The sequence below is a fragment of the Pterocles gutturalis genome, unplaced genomic scaffold (genome assembly GCF_000699245.1).
Source record: "Pterocles gutturalis isolate BGI_N339 unplaced genomic scaffold, ASM69924v1 scaffold28951, whole genome shotgun sequence".
Taxonomy (NCBI): Eukaryota; Metazoa; Chordata; class Aves; order Pterocliformes; family Pteroclidae; genus Pterocles; species Pterocles gutturalis.
The window spans coordinates 1-15,537 of NW_010106548.1; the positions used below are offsets into that span (position 1 = coordinate 1).

The window sequence follows — 15,537 nt, forward strand, 5'->3', positions numbered from 1 at the left end:
GGCTGGTGGGGGCAGGGAGCGGGGGAGGTCTTCGCCCGCGGATCTGACTGGGGTCTTAACTCCCCTCTGTTTTCTGCTTGCTTTTCAGGTCACGAATCAGGTAAGCAGCTTTTATTTGAGGTAACCTTCAGTCTCTCTGGAGCTTTTGGCCCATTTAATTTCGTTTTCCTGAGTAGTAAAGGCTCCTGCTTCTCCGGTGAGAGTAACCCCTTCTGCCCCCATGGGTGCCTGTGCTGAATCCTCGGATGTGGGACCTCCTGAAACCTCCGAGTACATCGTGTCATGTAAAGGTACTATATGAAAGAAAAAACAGGAAAGGAGAAGAGAATAGCTGGATATTAATGTAATGTAATCCCTGATACATTTCAAGGTGGGGTTTAATTCATTAATTAATTATTAAAGCATTATTGTATGTTTATATATAATGTGTGCGAGTTCTGGACCTGTACATGTTGTTTTGTGCACTTGTATGGATCTGCTTACATAACTGTGTTGCAGTTTTTTTCTTTTTTGGCTGACCATAAGCCACATTTTACCCTATTTGCACTGTGCTGCTTATTCATGACAATATCTGCATGACTTGTTGCTGGTTTGGTTAGTTCAGTGGAATCCAAATTAGAGAAAGGAAGCTTGTTCTAATCCACGGAACAATGTAGGTGCTAGAGAAGCTAGCTGAAAGGAAACCATACCCACTCCAACCCTGCGTCATGTTCTCAGTGATAATTTTGAGTTTCTTTAGCAAGTGTTAGAGGTCAGATGTTGATCATAGCAGGCCTGTTGATAATGTTGAAGATGGTGTTTAAGCCAAAAGACTCTGAAGCTTCCAGCAGTAAGATGACATTATTAAAACTATATTGTTGAAATAGTTTGGAAATGAGAAATTTCTGTGCGTGAATGGGTTTTTTTTGTTGTTGCTGCTGTAGTGTACCAACTGAATCTGCAGGAGAGTGAAGGGTTACTTGTTGCTGGGTCATTTTGCTTTTGGCTTTATAGTTTCCTAGGACAAATAATTTTACAATTTTTAAAGTATTGTTGCTGTAGAGCAATTTGAGAATTTTTTAATCCCAGTCCGGAGTTAAAGTTAACAATCTTTCCTGGGAGCTTTTCTCAAATGCATGCTGTAGTTTTCTCATGTTTTAGATTTTTTGTTTTTAATTTAGAAATTCAGAGACTAAATCCAATTTGGAAGAAAATAAGTGTGAATAAATTACTAGTAGAATTTCAAATTATCTAACTTCCTAGATGTTGAGATGAATTTATAAGGGAACAAATAAAGTCCTGTTAGCTGTAAAGTAGAAATTAAGGAGGAAAAAGTAGTGACTTTCCCAATACCTGAATTATCTTGTATCACTACATGTTTATATTGTATGGAGAAAATCCTAGAACAGTGTTAAATTAACAATTCTAGGTGTGTTCAAAACCTGTCTGACTTGCCCATTGGCTTTGCATTGATGATGGATGATATCTATCAATTGTGAAGAATCACAGCTTCGAGGAACTTTACATTGAGAATTTTCTTGCTAATATTTCTGTACAAAAAAGGCCACTTTAGACCACTTACACTTCCTCATTCACTATATTTTGCCAGTCTTAACTGAGCAGTGGTTGCTATTATCTACACTGAAACTGTGAGGTTGTATTTTTTTTTTTTAAAAGGAAAAAAATGGTCAGTGTTGAATATGAATGCATCTCTCATTATTAGTCATGGTTCTTTTAATCTCATCAGTATACTGATAAACTATAACAACAGGGCTGTTAGTCACCAGTTACTCATATCTTGCTTAAAACAGCAATAATAGTAATTTGAGATTCAAATGAAGTTGCAACCACATTTTTAAAAAATCCTGTTGAGTTAATTGCAAGGACATCCTTTTTTTTTTTGTGGTACTCTGTGCTGTGCTCTGTAAAATATTCTAGCATTCTTCAGGATTAAAAAAACAATGGTGTGCCCCAAATAGCTGTAATATATGTGTCCAGTGGTCATTTAATGCATGTATCTCTTTACACAGACATCTGTCCATGTGTTTCTTGGTGGTTTGTGTTTGTGGTTTTTTTTTTTTCTGTGTGTGGGGTTTTTGTGTTTTGTTGTGGTTGTTTTTTTAGGGTTTTGTTTTGTTTTTTTTTTTTTTTTAAATTGTATTCTGTTTACCTTACTTGAGTGTTAGACTATCCTTGGAACATACTGCTTCTGTTAGTATTAATGTTATTGCTAGGTGTGACAGTGAACTCTTAAAACTCACAAAAATTCCAGTCACCTGTAAGATGGATGGATTCTTAAGTATTAGGTTGTAGTCAGAACTGTAATTTTGATTTAACAAATGCTTAGCCTGTTTTGATTATTTTACCAATAATTTTATTCCCTTTTTAATAGTAACTAGAAATGAAACGCACTAAATGCAGGTTCATTTGCTTTTAATATGTTCTTACCATTATGCTCTCCAGTTTTGAAATGTAAGTTGCAAATTTGAGACTCTCTCAATCTTTTGTGACAATAATGGAGAAGAATTGAATTTCTCAATTGCAGGGTATGTGAGATCTTTCCAAAATATCTTGAAAGTTTTTATCGATCTGAAAGCATTTATACGATAATACAAGTCTAGGAGTTTCTAAATCCTTAGTGTATATATGTGCGTATGTGTTAGAATTATTTAAAGGTTCAGAAACTAGCTGGTGGGGATAAACAGGAATATTCTTTCTTAGGTTTACAGTGACTCACTCGGAATACCACAGCCAGATAACTGTAGTGATCTTTTTAAGAGAGGAGTCAGCATAGTTAAAGGTACCATACATGGTGCTAATGTAATTGTCATAAAACTTTTATTTTTCCCTCTCCATTTGTGCTGTCTGATAGAATGAATTGTTAGTCCACCTCTGATACAGAAAGAGTTGATGATGCAGCATTTACAAAGCTCCACTTTGTGTACAGTGATGACAGGGGATGGTTTCTTCTCTTTGACCTTCAGCTAGGGGGGGCCTGACATGACCAGTGCTACTATTCTTCCTGAATCTCTTATGAGTCTTTCCCTGCTAATGGGCGAGAGGAAGAAAGAAAATAGGATTTATCTGCCCACTGTTTACCAGATGGTGTTTGGCTGTGTATCATGTTCTCCATTTATTTCTTCTACTACCAAAAAAAAAAAAAAAAGTCAGACTACGTACACATTTTTAGAGTGAAAAGATCAGACACAAGCTGATTGTTCTTCATGATGATATTGCTTCAGTCTGGCTTGCAACCCATGATTGATTCCCTAGCAAGCATGGATAAACAAACAAGTAGTATTGGTGGGTATCTTTCTTGATCTCCCATGATCTGTCTTACATTTCTTCATCTAACATGTTCTAAGGAATATCCTTACTTCCTAGATAAGGTACCATGTCAACTCATGCCTTTGTTATATCCAGATAAAGATAGAGAAATTGACTGATTACGAAGCTCAAGCACTGGCTTCAGGTAGTTCAGAGTTAAAACTATTGAGAGTTGGCTGTGGCTTGGGTTTCTCTTGCTACATAGTTACCTTGCTGGTTCTTCCTTGCCTTCCAGCATTATTTTCAGGCCTTTGATTTTTTTTTTTTTTTTTTTTTTTTTTTTTTTTTTTAAAACATTTAGGGTAGTTGAAAACACCATAAATTTTTTTTTTTTTTTTTTTTTTTTTTTTTACTTTTAAAGCCATTAAGGTACTGAGAGACAGCTACATAAAGAAATTAATTTTAGTCCATGGACAGCCTTGACAGCTGTGGCTTTAAAGTCACAGGGGCAATAAAGATCACAAAACAAATGGCAGAAACTGGATACAGCTAGTCTTCACCCAGCTATGGAACAGATTTCCTATGGATATCAGGCAAATACAGAGATTAAGTATCTCAAGCAAACAAACTTTACTTTTCCTAAAAGGTCTTTCCATTTTATGAGCTCTGCAACACTACCGCAGAAGCTTACTCAAAAGAAAGCCTTACTGATCAAAGTCATTGAAAAGGCAGTGCCTGTGATTCCTGAAGTGTGTTGGATGGTGGTACTTGTATATGAGCTACTGTGCTGGAGTGAAAGCCTGTTGGATGTGAAGAAACAGAGTTGTCCTTCTGAAAATGCTTAGCTAAGCTTGCTTGTTTTTTGGTTCAGGGCCGGGGGTGTGGAGTTTAACTCTTCTGTTGTAAGCAAAGTGGAAATAGCAGAGATAGTGTGAATGCTTGGAAAACAGCCTCTTATGACTGTAGCCTCAGAAAGTGGAAGACCAGGACTCTGTCTTTCTGTAAAGAGAATACCCTAGAAAACCTTCCACAGAGCTAACAAAGGGGAAGTGCTGAGGCTGTGGCACAGCACAGCAAAGAATAAGCACAAAAACAAATATGAAGGGATTGTAGAAGTCTACTGTGAGATCACTTGTTGAATGGCTGCTTCTAGTTTAAAATCTATATAGACTTCTGATTAAATTGAATAGGTAGATACGTTGCAAAGGGAAAATAGTAACTTGTTTTGGGGTTTAGAGCGTTATTCATATGAATGGTTGAAAGATTGAATTAGATCTGTCTTTGTAGTTCCTCAGTAATTGAAAGCTAAGAAAACCGTATATTTCATTCCTCAATTTCTACTTACCACTCCTGGGCCTTTTATTGTGCTCTTTTTTGCTCAGTTTCTTATCTCTGTTTCAATGACATAAACTAAAAATTGTAATAAGGAAACCCTTACTGTCTCGAATGCAACTGAAAAGGATAAGAATTTTATGGCTGTAAGATTTCTTACATTTTTGATGAAGTTGAAAGTGTTCTCTTTTTTTCCTCCTTCATTGCAAGTTTTGAAAAAAAAAAATTAAATAAAATTGTGATGATAAATGGGCTGTATTCCTTGAATTTTATTATGAAGTTCTGAAATACAGTGCTTGAGGATATTAAGTAATTTGTAATAAGTCTTGAATTTCTCAAGTAAGTTTATTATAATCATTATTATAATCAAATCTCTTGTTTGAGCAAGACCATATTGTGGCCAATCTTAAATGAGGAGTAGTAAGGAAAAGAGAATAATGCACCTCCTGTAAGTTACAGCCATGTGTTTTCTCCTGGTATGCCTTTTGACCTGCTGTATAGAACTAAAGTTTCTACAGCTGCTGCCATCTTGTCACGTCAGTCATTTGGATTAATGATCTGAAAGACACCTCTAAAATGTATTGAAAAATGATCCCTTAATTTTAATTCAATAAATGTCATAAGGAAAGAATTAAGAAATATATCCTTGTAATGCCCAGACAATAAAATATTGTTTGGGTGGTTCCCTGATTTTTATAAAGGAATTTCACTTTCAAAACAAACAGCTTTTTGTAATATGCCTCTACAGATTATGTATAAAGAATTGAAAGCAAAATGTTGTGCTATCTATATTTGTAATATAGATTAGCTTAATAAGAATTGGATACTTAAAGGGCTGAATGCAACTGTATTTGTGGATATATATGAATAATAATATAAGGTTTTTTTGTGTTCTGTGTTTTTTTTTTTTCTTGGTGGTAGTTCCATCACACGTATTTTATGCAGTCTTGACTACCTTCTAAGGAAAAAGATGAGCTTCAATTTAACCAAGTGTCAAAAATTCTTACACTTTAGTGAAAAAGTTAAAAAAATATTCATTGCCTTAATTGGTTTATTTAGATATAGTCCTTTCAGTTTCCTAAAGCCGTGGGCATCTTCTGTTTTTGGAGAAGAAAGTCTTAACTGTGGTTTTGTTGTCATACCATGATCCTTTAATCCACTGAACAGAAGTACAACAAAATGTAGACTCTGTTGATGTCTTGGCTTGTGTTTGCATTTAGAAGAGGATTACAACAGTTGGTTCTTCCCACAAAAGCTCTTTGACGTTTGCATCTGAGTGTCTGGAAATGTTTGTGCATTTTGCGAGTTTTATGTTTTCATGGTTCCAACTTGTATACAAATACTGCAGTAAAATGTGGAAAACTCAGTCTTGAGCATAATGCCTTAGTATTTAGAATGTGGTGTTTTTGAAATATTTGCAAATACCATCTGACTTTGTTGCACCTAAATTTCAAAGTACATTTTGTTTCACTGCTTGCCCACTCTTTGTTTTTACATGCAAGTGATAAAGTGGAAACAAGCATTGCTACTTCAGACAATATTTAAATTTTGCACTAACTACTTCAGAAGTTTTCTGTTAAAATAAATTGTGCCCTTACTTTTTCTTGCCCCACTTACCCTTCCTGCATCCCCATCAACTCCATAATTCAAACTTCTTACTGGCTGCAGTAGCTGTGTTGGCAGAAGCACTATTTTAAACTGCTGAAGTCGTCGCCTGAGTTAAGATGTTGCTGGGTTGCCTTTATCCACTGGGTTTCCCTGCTACTGTTGAGGCTCTTTAAAAATAAATAAATAAACATTAACTTTTTTTTTAATTAAATAAATTTAATGAACTTTCAAGGTAGCAGTATGCCCCAGAGCAGAATCTTTCAGTGCGTAACGGTTAGGAGGTTAAAGTAGTGGTACTGACAATGGAAACAGCATAGGTTATACCACATAAGTGTCTAAATTAACTTATTGTAACATGCCTAAATGTGCTTATTGTAATAGTTTTTGCTATTAACTAATATTTAGACATACAGGTTTACAGTTTGTGGTGATTTAGAATAGAATCGAGTAGGCTGGAAGTTCACTCGAGTTCAGTAGTCCAACCATGTTCTGTTCAAAACAGGTTGCTCAGGGGCTTGTCAGGTTCTGAATTCCTCAAAGGATGGCAATTCCACAGCCTCCTGGGCAGCCTGTGCTAATGTTTGACCATAAGCATTATTTTTTAAAATTTATTTTTAAATGCTTGTCTTACTAAGTTTAAATTTCCTGTGTTCTGACCCGTGTCTGTTGTTTCTCATTTTTCTACTGTGCACTGCTAGAGCTGAGTCTGTCTCCACCTTCTCTACACTCTCCCTTAGCTAGCTGAAAACGGTAATAATCAGATGAGAAGGAAGGGCCTTCTGGAATACTGGGAGAAAAGGAGAAATTTATTAGAAGTGCAGATAAGATGGGACAGTGCAGAAGTAATTTCAAAAGTGACTTTTTGTCTAATGGTTAGCTGGACCAGTGAAAAACCAGCAAGTGTTGTTCAGGAAGTTATTTTAATACAACAAGGAAAGAGAAAACTGAAAATACGAAACAATCTATAAAAACAAAGTCCTGAAAAAGTTAGTAAACTAGATACAGAGGTGTAGTGGTTTGTTGTAGTTCTTAATGAGCCCCTGTAGGACTTCTGTAATGTAGACAAGTACCTTTTTTTTCTTTTCCAAGGTAAATGCTCCAAGAAATGTAAATTAAGAATATTCATCTATGTGATAAGCAGTGACTGAAAAAGAGTATCTAATAGCCTCTTGTGCAGATCTAGAGAAATATAAAGCTGTTATTTTATGTTAACCTGCATATGTAGCATCAATAAGCTAAGAGAAAGTAAACAGCTGAAAGCGAGCGAGTCCTCGGATACGGTGTAAAGCACTCTAACTGCTCCATCCGGTAGGTATCTGTAGTATCAAATTGCTTGGGTAATTGCTCAATAATTTTCCAATTATTCTGCAAAGCAGCAGAGGTCCCTCCCTGTGAATGACACTGTCTAAAAAGCATACAGAATTGCCTGCTGTCCTAAACCAGGAATGCTTTTGTTGGTGGGGAAGTGGTTGCTTCACCTTGTGGTACATAACTGATTCCTTTTTTGTACCAGCATCTTTGACAGGCCTAGGAAAAGACTGAGGAAAAACAGGAGGTTTAATTGAGTTGTTACTGAGGTATTTGTGATTTTTTTTTTATCCTTCCAAATAATTTTCCCTGGTTCCTAACAACTTGTTTTTATTCCTACAAAATTTATTCTCCTTGACCTTGCTAAATACAGTCTTGCCTTGCTTTATCCATTCAGAACACAGCTGTCTGTGTTATCTGTCTGTGTCATTGATTGGACTTTTTTTTTTTTTTCTTTGCACATCTCCATGTGAAAAATAAGCTCCAGGTATTTGTTTAAAGGGTTCTTCCTGCCCTGCCATCCATTGTTCATCTGTTACCCATCTGGCAGTCTCCCTTACACAGGGGCTCATACTGCCAGTTTTTGTCATCTGCTTACTAAATTGTCAATAGGACATCTCTGTCATTTTTTTTTCCTAGGCCTGAATGAAACCCTCTTGATACACAGAGATACCTCATTTGCCTGTTTTAGGTCTCTCCTTAACTTTTTTTTTTTTTTTTTTTTCCCCTTATGATTCTACAATAAAGTTGTTAGGCTGCTTGTGTGTTAAGATCACTGCCTGGGATACTAAGCCTCAGTAGTGCTGACACCTTTGGTCATCATTCTCATTGTATACTGAAACTTGCACTTTCTTAGTTGTAAAGTTGTAAAGTTTCTAGGCAGTATGGTAATGTGAGTAATGAAAGGAACTCCATATCTGTGGAGTTTTAGTTGTCCTGAATATTTTATTCAGGAATTTGAGCAGCTATTCTTGGGTTTAGGGAGTATTTTGTTGTTTTGTGGTTTATGGGTGATTTTTTAATTTGTTTGGGTTGGTTGGGGTTTTTTTTTTACCCTGGTAGTGTAGAACAGGGCAGGAGAACCTAGATCACCTATTTGTCCAGTAGCTTAATGTGATCCTTCTAGCATTGCCTCTTCTGGTTGTGGGGTCTTTTTCTAGGTTGTTGTTTTTATTTTGTTGGGTTTTTGTACCCTTATTTAATGTAATCTTGCAAAATAATAAATTTTTTTTTTTTGTTGTATTACTTTTCCCACAGTTCTGAATAACAGCAGTAAAAATGATGGAAAGATTAGTCATTGGCTTAATAAGAGAAGTATTAGAAGTACAAATAATATTTTAATGCACCAATACACACACTCCCTTCCCCTTTGGAGGTTGTGTGTTTTTTTGATTTTTTTTTTTTTTTTTTTTGTTATTCACAAAGTGGTAACTATCTTCACAACCTAGAGGGTTAGAATAGGATATGAAAATATACTGTCTTCTGTTTTATCATCTAGCAAATACTTAACACTTTCTCTTTTTCCTATTTTCATTAAAAGATAGTAATTTGGCCTTCTTCCCAATCTTGGCAAGACTTAAAGGTGGTATAGAACAAAAAGAGCTTGGTGTGTTATATACTCAGTCTTCTGAGTGGATTTCCTTATTGTACTTCAAAACTACCTTGTGTTTTTTTTTACTACTCAAAAAGGGCAGGTTCTGCAAAGCCTTAATTATGACTTGTGCCCAGTCCCACAAACCTCTACATAAGGGAAGAAAATTTCCGGAAGAGCTTGATAAAGACACTTTGTTTCTGACCTATGGTTTCTAGTTAAAGTGAATATTCAGTACTTTCTATTTTGTGACAAAACCCTTTAAAAATGGCTGAAATGCTTTAATGCTTTAGTGAATAGTGCTGGGAGTTTTTTCACTTCCCTTTTCAGAAATCTATTTAAATAGATAAAACATGAGGATTTTGTGTGTCTGTGTTAGCACTACGATTTATTCAGCCTTATTTATTAAAACTTGAATCTCATTTATTCTCATTTATTCTCACATTTTGGAAAGTACGGGTTTTTGCAATGTATTTCACATTGTAAATAGTCTGTTATGCTTTTAAAAATATATGAGCTTACTCTTTTAATATTATTCTTTTTTTTTTTTCTTTTCCAGTTTCTCAAACAGTTAGGTATACATCCTGACTGGCAATTTGTAGATGTTTACGGTATGGAACCAGAACTGCTTAGCATGGTGCCAAGACCTGTCTGTGCAGTGCTACTTCTCTTTCCAGTAACAGAAAAGGTAAATGTTTATTTAATAATCAGCAAATCACTTTTCTTGTAAATGAAATGGGAATGAACAGTTTGAATCTTGTACTTTGGTGTCATAATAGAACCAAGATGAAACTCAAACCTTAATGAAGAGACTTCTTAGTTAAAAACAGCAACGAAATACCTTGTTCAAAACCTTCTTTTAATCACCTTACGTGTATATTTTCAATTTCTTTTCAAGTTGGAGTGGGAAAAGCTAATGTAGAAGCAGAGAAATACACTTCAGAGAATTTAAGGCTTTTTTTTAAAAATATGCACTGTGCAATGGCATAGGTCTGATACTTTTATCAGAAAGCTACAATAGCATAAGCAAAATAAGAGGTAGGGCGTAGAACTATAGCAAATGCAACTACTTTTTGAGTTTTCATACTGTTGCACTGACCAAACTTCAGTTCACTTGCAGTTCAGTCATCAGTACCAATATGGGTTTTGTGTCTTGGACAGGTGTGGCATATATCTAAGATGAAAGAGAATTGCCTCTCTTGTTCCTCTATTAGACCTTGAAATACTTGATGTGGTTAAATCTTCAAGTCTGCTTACTTTGTGTCATCAGATGCTTCTACATAGAGAAGATGTCCATCTTGCATCTCTCCCTCAAGTGTTATGTCTGTTGAAGTGTGTGATTCATATTGATCTTTCAATTTATAAGAATTTTATGTGATTGTAATAAGGTCAGCCAAAAATTTTGAGGTGACTCTGCCCAAACTTCTTCCTTTTAATGTGTCTCTCAAAAAGAACACTTGGTTTGTAAGGACAAAGCAGTTAGCTATTAAAGCTTTTCTTCTATAACAATACCTGATTAAATAGGGAGAAGAGTGACTAGGTCAGTCCTTTTACTCATTAGGTCCTGTAAACTTTTGCATTCTAAGTTTCTTCAAAACGTCTAGGCAGGTAGTCCTTTTTCAGGCTTGATTTCAGCCACCTTGATAATTTTGTATTTGGGAAAACTCTTAACTGTCCTCGCCTGTCTTCAGGAAATTTTCCTTTCTGTCTCTTTTGAGGCGTTGTTTTCCGTGTGCTGTGGTTTCTGGCTGGCTTCTTGAGCTACAGGTCTGAGCTCCTTCTGTGACTGCCACTTTTTTTTTTGTCTCCCTGCCTGTGCAAACTTCCTTTCTTGGATCATGCAATGGGAGCATTATCCCATGGGAAAGAACAGCCTTTCTCTTATTCCAGAAGGTGTATCTGATTTCATCCTGAGGAAGCATCTGACAAAGAGAACCAGAGAAATAGCATAGATCAATGCTCTGTTGCATTGATCAATCAAATTTGACCACCAGCCAAATATTTGCAATTTTTTTCCAGCATGTTAGTCTTTCAGAAACAAGGGACACCAAGTGTTTCTATGAACCGTTTAGCCTGTGTGCAGGCTGAATCTTTCATGTGAAGTCGTAATGTTCTGAAGCTTGTGTTGTTCAATGTGACCTCTGCAAGACTCTTGAGCATTATATTGTATTTCTGGAGTACTTTTCCCCTCCTCAGTCTCCTTTTCAATACTGCCTGTTACATTCTGCTTTTATTTAATTTATTACTTATGTTTCTTGGTTATGTCTATGTTTATGAAAATGTGCCTCTTAATTAGTTTTGTTGCCTTTGTAAGCACTTTTCTATAATGTTTTTTTTCTTCTGTATGGAAGTTCCTTTCTTCCGTGTTTCCTATATATCAATTTGCTTGAACTTGCTTTTAAAGCAAGATAACTCTTGTCAGTATACAGATAATCTTAGGGTTATTGTCCAGTTTAAAGGTCAATGACTTTCTTAGTCTGCATTGTAGGTCCTAGACAGATAATGTAACCAGTATCTATTTGTACTGTTTGTGAAATGTCTGTAACTTTCCTTCTAGTATGAAACTTTCAGAACAGAAGAAGAAGAGAGAATAAAAGCTAAGGGGCAAGATGTCAAATCATCGGTGTATTTCATGAAGCAGACCATTAACAATGCTTGTGGAACAATTGGGCTAATTCATGCTATTGCAAACAACAGAGATAAAATGAACTTTGGTAAGTTTGTTTAGTTGGAGTTTTTGTTGGCTTTTCCCTTGTTTTTCCTTAACTGTGGGGAGGCATGGAGGGAAGGACAGGTTTTGTACTGTTTTCTCTTGAATATAAGCATTCATGAAGGATGATCTCTATTCAAAGAGCATTTCTACCTATAATTATAAAAACATGTTTCGTACTAATCCATGAAGTAAAGCTCTTGAAACATTATGAACTGCAGCAGGTGGTAATTGCTCTTGCAGTCAGCCTTCATTGTCTTAAAAATATGATGTAATTCCATCTTTAAATCTTTTGTTGGATGTAAACATTCTGTAAACTTTGGATGATGCTGGAGTTAAAGCATGACACTAATTATGTCTTTTTTATTTTTTTAAGAAACTAATTCTTCACTGAAAAAGTTCCTAGAAGATTCATTATCTATGACTCCTGAAGAGAGGGCCAAATATCTAGAAACTTACGAAGTTAGTGTCATGCGTTTTTACTTTTATTTAAAATGGTATAAGAATTATTTGTGTGAGCAGGTACTGTCCTTAGAACTTGATCCAGTGAAGCACTTAAACAATTCGATTTTACTGTGAGCTTGTGATCAGACAGTTGCTACCAAAAAAAAAGTGCTTTGGTAGTTTAAAGTATTTCTGCCTGCCCATAGGTCTGTCAGCAGAATGGATTTTGTCAATGTTCCTCATCCATATTAATTCATTGGCTTAGTCTAAAATGACTTTGAAATGGATGAGAAATACATGCATAATCTTTTTGGTGGGTTCAGGATCTAGTTTAATGGTCAATTTAATCTGATCTGGGACTATTGCTGAAAGGATGGTCCTTCTGCTGCCTCCTTTCATTTGTGCCTTCTAGTCATCTCTTTGGCTTTAGAGCTTCAGAGCACACAAAGAGCTGATTTGGCTGAAATATAATGCCCTTCCCCCACTACCCCAAACAATTAAATTATGAGCCAGCTGATAGTGTGGCTAGACAGATTTTTACTGTTGTTTGAAAGGACGCGGAAGAAACATCTGGCCAGTGTTGGAAGGGGAGAATGGTGCTGTTGCTCCTGATGGTAATTATGATCCTTTCTCAAAGTGAGAATCTTGATGATTTTCAAGTCTGAGTTCAATTTAAGCTTACTGTGAAGCCCTCAGGAATAAGGATGTTAATGTATGGCTGAGGGAAGTAGTAAACAGAAACAGTAGAGATTCAATGACAGTTTTTGTAAAAATATTGGATGCAAGATGTCTGATCAGAGCTTCTATCTAAAGTATTTTGTCTGGTCAAGAAGTGATATATTAAAAAAAACCACTTGCCCATAATGTTTTTGGTGTGTAAAAGTGCCATTACAAACTGTTAGGTATTTGCTTTGAATTGACTGTGATGAAACTGAAATATGGGTCTCCCGAGATCCTTGTAAGTGGAGATTATCTGTTTATTAATTTTTTACTACTTTATTACAAGCACTGAACAAAAATAGTTACATCTGTGGCATTTGATAAAATGAAGAGCATACAGTGATTCTTAAAATGCTGAAAGTCTCTCATTTAAAGTCTGATTGAAATATGTTTTAATTTTAGGCTATTCGTGTCACTCATGAATCCAGTGCCCATGAAGGTCAGACTGAGGTATTAATTTTTTAAAAAAACTTTCATTAGTAGCTACTTTGAGTTGAATAGAAATGAAAACAATCATACATTAAAGGTTTACTTTGAAATGGAGATTATTGCTTGGTTTGCAGTATTGTGTCATGAGTCAGAAATCAGGGCACAACATCAAGTGACATTGTTGGGGGGGAAACCAAACGATGCTTGTTTGGTGTGTTTTTTAAGCTTTTATATAATATGGATGACCTTTTCAAGCTTCATGTCAGAGTAAAACAGCTGGTAATAGTCTTTTTAGTGAAAGTTGATGTTTTGATATTACAGACTTGTAGCTGAGACTGTACTTCAGGAAAAGAGTGCAATACCTGGTTTGCCGTTATGTATGTGCTGTTTGTATACAAATACTAATTCAGGTAAATTATCACTAAGACATATATTTGTAAGTTTTTATCCCCCAACAGATTGGATGATATGTCAAAACCGAAACAAAAACACACAAAGAACCAACCCCAAACCACCAAAAAACTTTAAAATATACATCAACTTAATATTCAATATTTTTCAGCTTCAGTCATACTAATGCAGTTTTCCATCTTTGCAGTTCAGATTTCAGTATCTGTTCCACAAAAAGAAATTTGATTAGATTGTTGCTAGCACTGCTTTGTTAGTCAAAGAGAGGAACTCTCCTTTGTTTGTCTGTGACTTCAGTGGCTTGTCGACTTTCCTTTTTTGGAGTACAGTAGGTGAGGTTTGTTTTTTCTTATGGCTTGTGCCATAGTGTCTTCTAAACAATGCAGGAGAAAGTAAAACAGTCCTTTGTTCTCCTCTTTGCCCCATCATCTGGAAATTAAAATTAAGAGAATTGTTTTAACCATTTCTATTGTTGATACTCAACCTCCTTTGTGATATTTTCTATTAAAAAAAGCCCCATCCCTCTTTTTATCTCTTTCTCTAAATCAATCAAGGTTCTGTGTTTCAAGAAGAAACATCAGAATAAATTCTTGCTTCTCTTCCTTGTCTAAGTGAGAGACTCTAAAAAAATCTGGTCTGTTTTCTTTACAAGTGAGTCCTTTTCTAGATATTCTTGTCAAGCTCAGTAAGAGAGAGGGTATGGGGATTATTCCTCCAAGTTGCTGAATCTTTTCCTAAGATCCTTGTGAAAGAGAAGAACTTCTTTAGTTGTTTTGATCTACGGTAACATTCACCCAGGGAAAAGTTTGTCTATGCGTTCTTCTGGCAGAAATTTTGGAATGATTGGGAAAGAAAATGCAAAGGCTATGTAGTTCCTGGGAGTCTTTGTAAAGATACAGGAAGCATCTAAATGACGATGGAATCTCTTAATAAGGGATGATTAACTTCCTGAACTTCCACAAATTAATTTGTTTCCTGATCAAGATAACCACAATACAGTTAATTGTGTGGAAAGATGAAGACTTTTTTTCATAATAAAAATTTACAAGATTGTCTTAGCAACCATGTCTAAACAGAAATATTGAATAGGTAATTTCCTTGCCAAATATTTATTATTCCATTTTGCATAATGAAATATGGAAGTAATTCAATATGGATATTCCTTAACCTGGTAAAATAACTTTTTTCTGTGTTTCTGTTTCCAAAGTTGAAATAATACAATGGATGAATACATGTTCTAGGACCATTCTTCAGAATAGTTCTGATCCATCAACCAAGAAGGGAAGAAATAAACAAGTTATCTTACTGGAACATCTAATTGCCTGAAGATCTGTCCTGCCATAGTGTAGTTAAACTTGGCAGCAAGGCCTCCCCTTTCATCTGTACAGGAGGAATTGCTTTACTTTAAAGTAAAATTCTTTTTAAGCAAAACAAAATCTGAAACGTGAATATGCTGAGAAGTGTAACCGAGTGTTGGAGTGAGTTAATCTCATAGTCTTTCTCCTTCCAATGGTACATTTTAAATGTTACTGTATACCTCTTCATGTGGTGGTGAAGGGACTGAAGAATAGAATCCCTGTGAAGAATATGCATGCTGAAGTTGGCATATGCAGGCCATACAAGGATGTTGAATTGTCCTGCAGGGTAAACTGATAATTTCTGTCACCTTTGGAGAAAGAGAGAAGAGAATCCCATTCTTCCTGCGTATCCATTATTGTTATGATTACTTTCCTGAGAATTT

At 35.5% G+C, this 15,537-nt stretch overlaps 1 protein-coding gene across 1 annotated transcript in view; it reads left to right on the forward strand.

Annotated features, from left to right (window-relative positions):
* The first annotated feature begins 94 nt into the window (after positions 1 to 94).
* UCHL3 (ubiquitin carboxyl-terminal esterase L3 (ubiquitin thiolesterase)) overlaps positions 95 to 15,537 on the forward strand; it is a 40,037-nt gene continuing 24,594 nt past the window's right edge. Inside the window, exons 1-5 of the mRNA XM_010087830.1 lie at positions 95 to 100; positions 9,645 to 9,773; positions 11,643 to 11,799; positions 12,172 to 12,257; positions 13,362 to 13,409. Of these exons, the coding sequence (XP_010086132.1) occupies positions 9,699 to 9,773; positions 11,643 to 11,799; positions 12,172 to 12,257; positions 13,362 to 13,409 (366 nt within the window). The 5' untranslated portion in view covers positions 95 to 100; positions 9,645 to 9,698. The remainder of the gene's footprint in view (positions 101 to 9,644; positions 9,774 to 11,642; positions 11,800 to 12,171; positions 12,258 to 13,361; positions 13,410 to 15,537) is intronic.